The 13,003-nt window shown below is 39.5% G+C and overlaps 1 protein-coding gene across 1 annotated transcript; it reads left to right on the top strand.

The window, feature by feature from the left end:
* The first annotated feature begins 799 nt into the window (after window positions 1-799).
* On the top strand, window positions 800-12,745 carry Lin7c (lin-7 homolog C, crumbs cell polarity complex component). The gene is made up of 5 exons (XM_027422295.2): window positions 800-954; window positions 4,341-4,459; window positions 4,990-5,061; window positions 7,481-7,690; window positions 8,649-12,745. The coding sequence occupies exons 1-5, from the start codon at window positions 918-920 to the stop codon at window positions 8,802-8,804; spliced, it is 594 nt and encodes a 197-aa protein (XP_027278096.1). The 5' UTR covers window positions 800-917; the 3' UTR covers window positions 8,805-12,745.
* Window positions 12,746-13,003: the final 258 nt, after the last annotated feature.

Here is a 13,003-nt window from a genome sequence, read left to right as displayed (position 1 = left end):
AGTTGAATGGAAAAGGTAGATCAATCCTGTCCTGGAGGTGTTGAGAACTTAGCACAGACCAAGGACTTTGCTGGTCAAATTCAAATTTCATAAAATTTCACTTAAATTGGGGACTAAAAGGATTTGGGTTCATTAAATTTTCAGACGTGGCCCTATAAGGGGCTGGAGAGATGGCATAACCCTTAGAACTGGCTGCTCTGCCAGCCGTCCTGGGGCCAGATTCCCAACTCCGGTATAGCAGCCCACAACTATCGTTAACGCGTGTTCTCAAACATTCTATGCCCTCCTGTGGCCTCCATAGGCACCAGGCACGTAAATGGTGCACATACATTCATGTAGGTAAAACGCTTATACATACAAAAACATTTTTTTTTTTACAGATTAGAAATTGGACCTACAGAACAACACATACGCTTCATACTTCATTTACAAAAGACTTTGAGTTGGCCAATTAAAAGCGTGACTTTGAGGTGCAACTACTGTGTGTCCTCTCCCCTTCTGCTCTAACAGACTAGAGACAAAGATACGAACTGTGGATTTTTAAAAGTAAAGCAATCTGGGATTCTAAGGCGTTATAAGAGCCTCCTCGGACATGGAGAAACCGGCCGAGACGACGGCCAGTGTGCAAGGTCAGAGGCTGCCGAGGATCAAGCAGGGCCTGGAACTAATGACGTGACTCCCCGAGGCAGGGGACAAGTCGGGATAGCGGTCCTTTTCCACCTCAGGTGGCTGGAAGTGGGCGAGCACAGACCAGCGAACGCAGACAACCTCTCGTCGGTGCAACCTCACCCTCCACAGCTCGACCCCGCATCCTTGTAGCTCTCGCGTTACTACCATCTTCACCCTTCCGGCTTCTGGTCCCTCCACCACGGCCTCTCTGTCGTCATTTCCTGTGGGTCTGCCTCGCCGAGGAGAAGATGGCGGCGCTGGGGGAGCCTGTCCGGCTGGAGAGGGGTGAGTGCGGCGGGTCTGGCGGCCGCGGTGGGTGAAGCGGGTGGGGACTGACGAAGGGCTCCGCTGGCCGGAGCGAAGGCGAGGTGGCCCGGACGCTGACACTCGGAGGGCTCCTCCGGCCTTCGTGCCGGGCGCTGCTTGTGGGAGGAGCTGGCCACGTTTTGAACGCTCGCCAGACCCCCTCAGTTCGCTGACGGTGGGCGCAGCTCGGTTCTTAGGACCTGCCCCCGGCTGCAGGCACCGGCACTCCCTGAGCGAGCACTGCAGACGCTTCATAAATCCCAGAAAGCAAGTGCCACCACGCCGTTCGGGACTGTCTACCCCCGTTGCCCGTGTGCGGGAACAAATGAGTGTGCCCGCCTGCCCGCGTTCATACACTCGGCACACACACACAGGCACACTCCCGCCTAACAACCCCCCTTAAACGCAGACCCCTTCTTTACTTTGAGCGCTAACTACCTCCTGGGCTTTGAGTTGCTGTGTCTTCGCTTTTGCACTCCTTCCAGTCACGGAGAGGATGCATTAAACACACACACACACACACACACTCACACACTCTCTCTCTCTCTCTCTCTCTCTCTCTCTCTCTCTCTCTCTCTCTCTCTCTCTCTCTCTCTCTCTCTCTCTCTCTCCAACAGACTTGTTCTTTCGAAGGAGATTGCGTAACGAGGTGGGGTAGTAGTTGGTTGTAAATCACTTTTAAGTGCGATGCTGTTCCTGACTTACAAGCCCTTACAGTTGCAAACTTGGTTGGTTGATTGCTTCCTAGAGCAAACTGTCAGGAAAAATAAAACCTATTGTGGAAATATTCTATCAGCAGCCAGTCGAGGATTTCCAACGTTGTACCCTGCCCTGCCCATATCGTTAGATTTCAAACAACTGGAGCAAGCTTTTTATGATTGGAAGTCATAGTTCTCAGGAAGTACCTCTTAAGCATCTTGAGTGCTGTCGGCAAACAAAGTGTGGAGTGGAGTTTGACACTACTTCGCATACATTAGTATCCTCAATTGTAGTCTCTACTAATACTGTCCAAGAAGGAAATAATTTAAAAGTTGGTGCTCTTGAAAGAACCACTTTCCTCAGACTTGTTTCTCTGCAGCCTGTCAGGGCATTCATTAATGTCATTTTATGACAGAGGGTAGCTTGGGAAAAACTAAGGCTTACAGCTGTGACATTTTCTTCTTGAGCATAATGCCAGTGTGCCTTGGACACAGGAACAAATCAGCTGGTGTTAACCAGAATAATTGGAGGTCTCTAACAAGTTGGTACTCTTTGTACTTTAAATGAAGCACAAAATGTGGACCCTTATTCTCTGGCATTTGCTTTTTGCTGTTACAGAGTTTTCAGTTATGCAGTAGAAAGCGCAAAATGTCAGTGGGGATGAAGTACTAATTGGTTGTTGTCAGTTAACAGGATCTGCTAGCAAGTCAGATGACATCAAGTCTGATACTGATTGAGAATTCTAGCAGACCTAACATATACTCTCAACAGTTCATAGTAAAATGCCAGCACACGTGATCAAGTTCCTGTTTGTCTTCTAACTCATCAAAATGTAGTTCACACAGACTTAGCGTGTATTTGGTACAGTTTAAATTTAATAGTTTTTAGTTTGTTTCCAAGTGTTAATTATTGATTAGCTGGACTCCCTCCCCTCTACTCTCTCCTCATCCCTATTCCTTCTTTCTACCACATTGGGTACTGAATTGAGGGCATTGTACAATTTTGGGTGAGCACTCTACCACTGAGCTAGGCCTGTTTATAGGATTTTAATGTGGATAATTGTAACTTTGTAAAGCAACAACTCGTGAAATAACATTTACTAGCCCTTCTGGAGGTGGGAAAGAGCAGAAGTGGTCTGTTTGATTAAAGAGTTTAAACGTTATCTAAAACTGAATCAACTTTTGCTTCTCACTAAGTTTATTTGGACTTTTTCATCTGCAAATTCGAAGAAAAGTCCTAAGTTTATGGAGTAAATATCTGTTTATTTAGTATATCATGAAATCAAAAACTTCCTCCACTTAAGTCAAAAGTATTCAAAGATTAGAATATATAGAATAGTAGATATTCTCGTCTTTGGAAGGAAATGAACACAATTAAAATTTACTGAAATTTGGTTAATTAGTGGTAGTAATACATTGAGGCTTGGGTTCAGAAAAACCTTGGGGTTGGGGAATCAGAACAGAGGTCCTGATTAATAGTGTTATAACATGAATCTTTATTTCTAAAGTTTCTTTGTTCATAAAACACATTTGTACATTTTCCAATCACAGTAACCGTGAGTGTGTGTGTGTGTGTGTGTGTGTGTGTGTGTGTGTGTGTGTGTGTGTGTGATATTCTTTTTTTTCTTCCTAAATTGTGTGTGTTGGATGGTGGTAGAGGCCAGACAAGGGTGTCAGATCCCTAGAACTAGAGTTTTAGGTAATTGTTAGATGCCCAAGTGGGTGCTGAGAAGCAGGAAGTGCTCATTACTGTTAAGAGAAGCAGGAAGTGCTCATTACTGCTAAGCCATCTCTCTAGTCCCTTAATATTTCTTAAGATTAATCCATACCAGCCTGGCGTTGGTGGCGCATGCCTTTAATCCCAGCACTCGGGAGGCAGAGGCAGGCGGATCTGGTGAGTTCCAGGCCAGCCTGGTCTACAGAGCGAGTTCCAGGACAACCTAATCAATAAGAGAAACCCGGTCTGGAAAAAAACAAAAAAATTAGTCCATACCAATGTGGCATATCTGTGCTTGTGAAGCTTTTTAGTTCTTTTCCTTTCTCCACATGAGGTACTATTAGTGCTGTTTTACAGTGGAAGACTGCAACACAGCCTAGGAAACCTATCCAAGGTCACACACAAGCATTAAGACACTTTTTTTTCTTTTTATTTCGTAAACCATGTCTGGACATGTCCAAATTAAAATAGTATTATCAATCCTCACAGCTAGTTGCATTTCCATGTGTCACTGAACAGTTGGTATGTACATATGTGTCATGTTTTGCTTCCAGAAGTAACAGTGATCTCACTAGCACATGCTCTCTTGTACTGGTTGGCTGCCTTGGGTACCAGTGAGATGATTGTGTAAATTTTTATTGACTAAATAATGCATGATAATACTGTCAGTTTTTCTGATTAAAGGTTTTTCTTTTCTACTATATATTGTCTTTGGGGGAATTGGGCTTTTTGTTTTGGTTTGGTTTTTTTGGTTGTTTGCTTTGTTTTGGGGGCCAGTATTGAAACCCAAGCTGGCCTTTAAACAGGTGGTGATCATCCTGCCTCAGTCTCTGGAGTAAGGATTATTCATATTGGGTACCACACCTGGCTAGCCTTTGGATTGCTTTTAGCTGCTCCAAAGTTCTAAAGGAATGAGGAGAATCTGTCACTTGTGTTTTGTTTCCTTGTAGATATCTGCAGAGCAATTGAACTATTGGAAAAACTACAGAGGAGTGGAGAGGTGCCGCCACAGAAACTTCAGGCTCTGCAAAGAGTCCTTCAGAGTGAGTTCTGCAATGCTGTGAGGGAGGTGAGTTAACATGGTTTCTATTTCCTCATTTTAAATTAATTAGCTACAGAAATACACTGAAATCTGGATTCAGAAATGCAGTACAAAATAAACTAGAGCTGGGCATGATGGCTCGTATCTATAATCCCAACACTTGGGAGGGTGAGGCAGGCAGGAAGAATTCCCATGAGGTACAGGCCAGCCTGGCCTACAAAGTGAGTTATAGACCATCCTGCCTGAAAAAAAGATAAGAAGAGATGTGGGGCAGGGAAGAAAACATTAGAACTGGTCTTGGCTCTCTATTTTTTGAATCTTTAGCTGGGTGTATGTCTTAGTGGTAGATTTTGTACATGTCTAACATGTATAAAATCCTGGGTTCAGCTCCTAGTACCACCACCAAAAGAGAAGAATTTCCTTTGTATTCCTAATAGAAAAGCATTTACATTTTACAAAGCTGTCTTTGGGAAACCTTAACATGTTTGTTAACTCCTCAGAGAACTTGAACATAGATATATCCCAGAACTTAAATATGAAAACTTTGTGTTTTACAGGTGTATGAACATGTTTATGAAACTGTGGACATCAGTAGCAGCCCTGAAGTGAGGGCTAATGCAACTGCAAAGGTGAAGGTTTTCATTGCTCAGAAGTGGGGCTGGGGAGATAGTTTAGTGGGTAAAGTCCATGTTATGCAAGCACTAGGACCTGAGTACAGATCCCCAACTCCCAAGTAAATGCTCAGCGTAACATTGTCTATAACCGTAGTGCCCGGAGGAGTAAAGAAGTGGGTATCCTGGGGGCTCACTGCTCAGTGAGTCAGCACACATGTGCTCACACAGAGACACACAGGCTGTCTAGACATATGTGTGTGTGTGTGTGTGTGTGTGTGTGTATGTATGTATGTATGTATGTATGTATGTATAGGGTATACATGCAGTACAGAAGTCACAAATTGAAGATTTTACATGCAGTTACTAGATACATAGTAAGCTGTGAAAACTAGCTTATTCAACCTATACTGTACTTCTTAGGTACTAAGAAATAGCAATGTTTTATTGACTTTGTAAGATATTTTGTGATACTGTTTAGATTATACATTGAAAATACAACAGTATGTATATCATGCCTCTTATTCCATTCAGTGCATTATATGGATTTATGGTTATAACATTGATTTCATAATTGATGAGGGTGACTTTCTTGTTGATGAGGAAGCATCAAAGTTAGACTACTTTCCTTGTACCACACAGCAATAAATGAATGGTAATCCTAGGGACACTAGGGTAAGCCCTAACATTCTTTTGGATTTTCCCTTGACTTTGGTCCTGTACATATTGGATAGTGTTGGTCCTAGGCCACCTCCTCTGGGCTATAGATGGCATATTTTGTGTGTGTGTGTGTGTGTGTGTGTGTGTGTGTGTGTGTGTGTGTGTGTGTGTGTGTTTTGTTTTTAGCCAGTGTTGTTTTCCTCAAATAACTCAGACATTGAGCTAGATGTAGATCATGTTTGCCTAGAATATGTTAACTTACACTACATGTACTTAATAGGCAACTCTTTTTATTTTTATTTTATGTACATTGGTAAAATACCTTCATGTACTTCTGTTTGAGGGTATCAGATCTTAGAGTTAGACATTTGTGAACTACAGCTTGTGTGCTTGAAATTGAAGCCAGGTTCTTTGGAAGAGCAGTAAGTGCTCTTTAAGCCATTTCTCTAGCCTCCATGCAGGCTATTTTTTATTGCTAATTACTGGTTCACAAAGGAAGTACTAGAGTCTTCATTAAGTCCAGGTACTTAAGTGTGTAGGTTTCCTTTGTCAAAGTCACTGAATCCATAGAAACTTGGGGTTTGGGGAGGTGTGTGGGTATAGTTCAGTTTATATAGTATCTGCCGAGCATGCATAAGGCTTTGAGTTCCCTCCATCTTTAGCACCACATAAAACCAGGTGTGGTGGCATATGCCTCTGATCCCATCATTTGGGAGATAATTGCAGGAGGAGCAGAAAGCTGAGGTTATTCTTGGCTCCGTAACATGTTTGGGCCAGCCTGGGCTAAATGTTGTTTGGGGAGGGGATTTTTTTTTACAAGTTTTATCAGCATACTTGCAGTCCCAACACTTCAGGCTGAAGCTTGAAGATGAAGAGTTTGAAGCTAGCCAGTTCTTTAAAGGTTCATGCTTCACCTCCAAACAGCCACCCATCGCCCCCACCCCACTGCAAAGAAATTAATTTTCTCTGATTTCTGTAACCCTCAGAATTTGCAGAGCTTTCGAGCCCTGGTTTTGGATATTAAATGGGGTCTTTTTAGTGCATCAGAGATAGTCAATGGTATTCAGTAAGTCTCAACATCTTTCCCCTTCCTCCTCCTCATTTTTGTTTTTCCATTCAATATCCATAATGAAAATGGTGCCTTTAAAAGGGAAAAGAAACAGAATGTAAACCTGTGTTAGAATATAAGTAGACATAGTTCTATCTCTTCTATTTCGTTTTCTTTTTAGTTGTAGCTAGATATTTTAACTAAAGCAACAAAAACATTCATATGGGTTATATATATCCTTCTTTATCTGAGTATTGAGTTATTTCTTGAGGTTTTTGTTATTTAGTATTTGGTACAAACAATATAGCAGCCATGACTTCATATAAGGACACATTTATGTAGGTAGGTAGGTTGTGTCTTGCCCAGGAGCCCCGAAGGAACCAGTCTATATGCTCTGAAGTTCAGGGCTGTTGTCATCCTCAGGGAAGGCTTCCCCTCTTAGTATCTACACATCTGCAAGTCTTCTTGACCAGCCCTGTGCACATGTAGCACATATTTCTGAAGTTTACTTCCTACATCATCTCTGAGTATTTATCATCGTCATTTATCTTCTGCAAACATGTTTGACTTACAGTAAAGTTGTGAGAGCTCACAAATGAAAAGCTTTGTGGTTCAGAAGTGCCTTTGGCAAGCTAGAGATCACATTCTTAGCATATCTGAGTCCCTGGGTTCAAACCCCAGCTCCTCAAAAATAAGTTGTGTTCTTAGATGTGTGCATTTCTTTTCCAGGCTACTGTTGCTGCTTTTGCTGCCAGTGAAGGGCACTCCCATCCCCGAGTTGTTGAGTTACCCAAAACAGAAGAGGGCCTTGGATTCAATATCATGGGAGGCAAAGAACAAAACTCACCAATCTATATCTCACGGATAATTCCAGGTGGAATTGCTGACAGACATGGGGGTCTCAAACGAGGAGATCAGCTACTTTCTGTTAACGGAGTGGTAAAGATAAATCTGTTTACATTTGTTATATGCAGTAATGTGTTGTAGCCACTTGGGGGTGCACTGGAGCAATCGAATCAGAAAATGAAAGGGGAAAAACTTCTGAGACTGAGTTGAAATCCCTTGAGAGAAACCCAAGTGGTACTGCTCAGTACAGTGTTGTGTGGTTGTTTTGATTTGCTGGTGATAGTGGAGGTTGTTGTTGGGCTGAACACCAAACTCAGAATGCCAGGCTACCACTTGACCACTGAATTGCATCCCCAGCCCAGTACTTTAAGTGCGGCTGTAGATTAGCTTTCACAGACTGAATTGACAGCTGGGGAACCTGCATGGGACTGAACTAGACCCTCTGAATGTGGGTGACAGTTAATGTGGCATGATCTGTTTCGGGACTAGCCCTAGCAGTGGAACCAGGACCTATCCCAGGTGCATTAACTGGCTTTTTGGAACTCGTTCCTTATGGTGGGATAACAGGGAGGGGCTTGGTCCTTCCTCAACTTGGTCTGCACAGACTTTGTTGACTCCCCAAGGAAGGCCTTACCCTCTGAGGAGTTGATGAGGGGAAGAGCCGGAGAAGGGGAGGGAGGGAGAACTGGAGTTAGTATTTAAAATGAAAAACAAATTTAAAAAAAAAAAAAAAAAAAGGTGTGGCTGTAGAGCACTCCAGGGTATATCAGCAGTGCTCGGAGGAGCTAAAACTGTATAAATTAGAAATAAACCCGCATTTTACTCGTGAGGAATGGCAGTTACTTGATCTACTGCTGACCTAAGGTGTGTGTATATTCCTAGAATATGCACAAATGTGTATCATAGGATTTCAGATTAAAGTGATAAAATAAGATTGTTATTTTTATAGTGCTGAAATGATGTAACATTTAAAATTTTTACTTGTGTTTTAAACATTTTTACAGGTTGGATTACTTGTTAACTGTTTCTTTGTGTGTGTGCATTTTTTCAGAGTGTTGAAGGAGAGCATCATGAAAAAGCTGTAGAGCTACTGAAAGCAGCCCAAGGGAAGGTTAAATTAGTTGTACGGTATACACCAAAAGTCCTGGAAGAAATGGAATCACGCTTTGAAAAAATGAGATCAGCAAAACGCAGACAACAGACCTAATCATTTAAAAACTTTATGTTCCTCTTTGCTTTTAGCTAGAAAAGTTTTACTTGTGACCTACTGATGGCCTCGATGCCAGTGATTGTAAACCACCAGAAACTTCCGTGAAATCTTCTTGCCATTTTATAAATGCCTATTTTAGCATCACTTACGGTTGTAGAGAAGCATACACTTTTTTTCTCACGAGAAAAAGTAAAAGGTGATGAGGGCAGTTCTGTCCTGCTGTTTTTACAGGCCTTTTTCAAATGCAGATTTTGTCACAAAGTTGTTATAGATTTTTAAAAATGCTTTTTTAATATTAAAATGTACTTTTACATTCTTAATCTTTTTTTAAAAAGAGCTTTTCATCATTTGGCAACTTATTTACAAATAACAGTTCTCCAATATTTCCTTTTGCTTACTGCAATTTCTTTGTGAAATTTCTTTTCAATTTTCCAAAATATTAAAACTAGCAGTCTTTCCTTCAGCAGTTTATCACATTGAATGTTGGCATTGCTGCTGCATTTTGTACTTAGAACATACATAAATGTATCTGTAATCAGTGGTAAATCATTGCTATCATGGAACCTTTTTATCTTTATTTAAACAGTGTATAATGTATTCATTTATACTGATTTGTAAAAGTAAGTTTTTAAACACTGAAGCAATCATTGCTAAATAGGTATTCTTTCATAATATTTAAGCAGTGAATCAAGAGGATGTAATTTGATTATTAACATTACTGATTAAATCCCTTATTTATGTCATAAATTATAAATGCAAACAAGCTCAGATTTCAACTTTTCAAATTTGTTAGGCTATTCATTTATATTTAAATATATTTCTCATATTTCAGTTCTTCCATGCCTAGAGATGAGGTAGTTTGTGCTGAGAAAAATGAAAATAAGACAAAGTAATAACTTAAATGTGGAGCCTGAAGAGCCCAACATAATTAGTGTTCAGCTTCAGTTCTAATTCGAGACAGGAAGAGGAGGCAGGATTTGTTTAAGATACAGAAACAGGCAGCTTCTTAAGTCTCACAATGAGTGGGGTTCAGAATGCTTCTTATCTTTATGATTCAGATAGCGATGAGAGTCTGAACAATGCTTTTTACCATTTGTCCACTGGATGTCACTATTTTACTAAAAGGCAGCTATCGATGTGTGATTATGACTAAGTCTTATAAAAGCTGAAATCAAAGTTGATTCATTTTCAGTCACAGATTATAAGAACATTTATAAAAGGTTGAGGTGATGATGTTAAAAAACTGATGGGTTGAAATGCAGGAAATTATCATAATTATGACTTTATTACCTTTATTTTTTTAAAAAAAAAATGGGCATTTTGTAACATTCCTTCAGGAAGAATGGAAGTGTGTACACGGCTTTGCATGTTTGTGAGCACTGTCAGTCTTACAAAATATCTGTAGCTTTCAGTGGTTTTCAGAGTAAAAGTCAGCATTGTTATTTATCATTTAGGAATTGAACACTGGATTGTGCATGGTTGAATGTCTTTAGTCCACTACAAAATGTGCTTGATATTGATAGCATCATGTTGAATTGTATATTTTCAAAATTAGCTGATGTGTTTTTAAAATGTTGAGACCAAAGTAGTATAGAAGAGTATGACATATTTTAATTTAATTGTAAGATTATTAGAGGTATTTGTAAAACTCTATATATTAAAGTTGGTGCATATAGAACAGTAATATTATTGTTGTGCTCGTATCCCTACATCACAGGGCAAGTACACCCTGGGGTCTTGTCTCAGCCTAGCTACTATGGCTACAGTTGCTCCTCAGTACACATCAGCGTTCCGTTACAATTACAGCCTCCTGGTTCATGTTTCAGCGATTGCAGAATTTCAGCCAAGTTACATTTTTTTTTCTTTTTTTAGTTTGTTGAGTAAGCTTTTTCTTCTGCAGTAATTCACAATCTGTTCTTTGTGTGGGCTGCTACCTATTTATAATTCGTAAAATAAAAGTAACTTAAAGGAGCCAAATACATAGCTTTGCTTGGTACTATTGAGCATGAGTAGAAATAGCTTGCTTTCATTGATGAAATTCTCATATCTCAGAATTTTAAATATTGACCATAGGAAAACTCGGTGGCAAGTGTACAGTAGTCTTGTATAATAAGGAAGTGAAGGAATTTTAATAAATGGATGGTTTGTGAATAAAACTAGGCACACAGTAAATATATAATAGGTGTTTTTATTTCATTTGTAGCTTACAAAAACAAATTTCCCTTTGTCCCAGCTTTTCATTTATTTTCTTAAATATTTCAAAATGAGTTGGCTGGGTGATTCTCAACCTTAGCTGCATGTTAGAATACCCTGCAGAGCTTAGAACTTACTGATACCTAGGTCCCTTCCAATAACAGCTAAGTTGAAATGATTTCTTTATTGGTTAACAGTTTTAAATAATGTATTTTGACCAAGTCTACCCCCTATTGCCTTCAGAAGCTCATTCTGTGTAGTTCTGATGGGACACTCAGGTTTGAGGAGCACTGGTTCATGGGATTTCCAACTATACTGGATCTGGAAGCTACTTAATGGTTGATTGTATTTCTTTAAGTCCTTATGGACTTAAAAGTTATTTGGCTTTCCTTATTTACAAAATAATTATAGTTTACCTTTTTCAGGGTGTGGGGAACAGGGTCTCTACATAGCCCTGCATGGCTGTCCTGGAATTCACTATGTAAACACGCTGGCCCTTTTTTTCTTTTTTAAAAAAATAAAACCTACTAATAATTCAGTTGTAAAATTCAGTGTTTTCTCTTTCTGCCCCTTTTACAAAAAAAAAAAAAAAAAAAACTAAGTTATTCAAAAGAGCATGTTTAAAATTTTCAGATGTGAAACACTGTAAGTATTGATTCTGTGCTGTCTGCATATGGCTCCTTCATTCATTACTGTACCCCTACATTGTTGTAGCCTTGTTCCTTTTTTCTTTTTCTTTTTTTTTTTAAGAAAGGTAACTATATACATTATAATATATTTAAAAAAGAGAGCATATATATTTGAGTAAACAGCCTGCAGACACAGACCAAGTTTTAAAGACTAATGTGTTGACAGAACTAGCACAGGCATAGAATAAATAATAGTGCTTTGGGAAGAGTGGTGATCACCTGGGTAGGAAAAAGAGCCTTGTGGATGAATGTGACTGCAGGAGCACTTCCTTTTACATGTGCAAAGTTGCTGATGTGCATGACAAAAATGGCCCAGCCCACCCAGGTAGCCTCTCCATTTGGTTGTCAACTACAGAGAATAGATGTTCTGGTTTTTAAGATCATCTTCCTGTTGTAAAATTTTAAGGTATTTTGCTCAAGTACTTTGTTTACAATTAAAATGAATAGAATTTACTAGAAGATATGGTTGTGGCTTACCTGGAAAGCATTGCCAGCATGACTTAAAAAATACATGTCATTATGTGGAATGATCATTGATATATAAGGACTAGTGGTTGTACCTCCTGAATAAATGTCTGTGCAATTTCTAACTTATGGTTCATTTCTCTTCTGGAAACAATCTCATTTTGTAGTTTTTAATTGTCCAAAATTTGTGAGTAATGTTTCTTCAAAGGTTGTTGAAGTAATAATAGTTACATAATGGGGGAACATCACTTGATAATTAATTTTCAAGAAGTTTTAAACTAATTTGTAACTGGACATAGTTTTTAAAAATATTGGCAAAGATTTGATACACTTGTACTCTTTTTAGTTTGAGAAAGTCATTTGGAATGTGAAACAGTACTTTTTCAATAGCTGAATCATTTAGCAATTAAATTGTGATTCTAAGGCTTATTTAAAGTATATTTGTATGAGTCATGCTTGTCCTTTGCATTTGACAAAACTGATAGAACTACAAACAGATGTATTTCTGAACGCTGTGTATAAAATAACCTTTACATAGAAGTAAAAGCAAAATCCGTGGTGGCTCCTGAAATAAAACTTCAGATTTCTGTATTTTGTTTGCCTTTTGTGAAATATAACTAAACAAAACTTTTTCTTCCATTATTTTAAGAGGGTTTGACGGCATAGACTAACTTTTCTTAAGTCCTATTTCGCCTCGATACTGTGAACCTTAGACAAGGTACTTTTCTTGCCCTGCAGAACTTGGTCTCATCTGTCATCTACAGTCAATGTGTCTTTGCTATCTCATTGTATTTGAACTTTGAAGATGCCTACACGTACTAGACATGTAGATCCCACATATTAAGTAGC

The sequence above is a fragment of the Cricetulus griseus genome, chromosome 6, assembly GCF_003668045.3.
Source record: "Cricetulus griseus strain 17A/GY chromosome 6, alternate assembly CriGri-PICRH-1.0, whole genome shotgun sequence".
NCBI classification, from domain to species: domain Eukaryota; kingdom Metazoa; phylum Chordata; class Mammalia; order Rodentia; family Cricetidae; genus Cricetulus; species Cricetulus griseus.
Note: the sequence above shows the minus strand (reverse complement) of the source record. Positions and strands in the feature narration are given on the sequence as shown.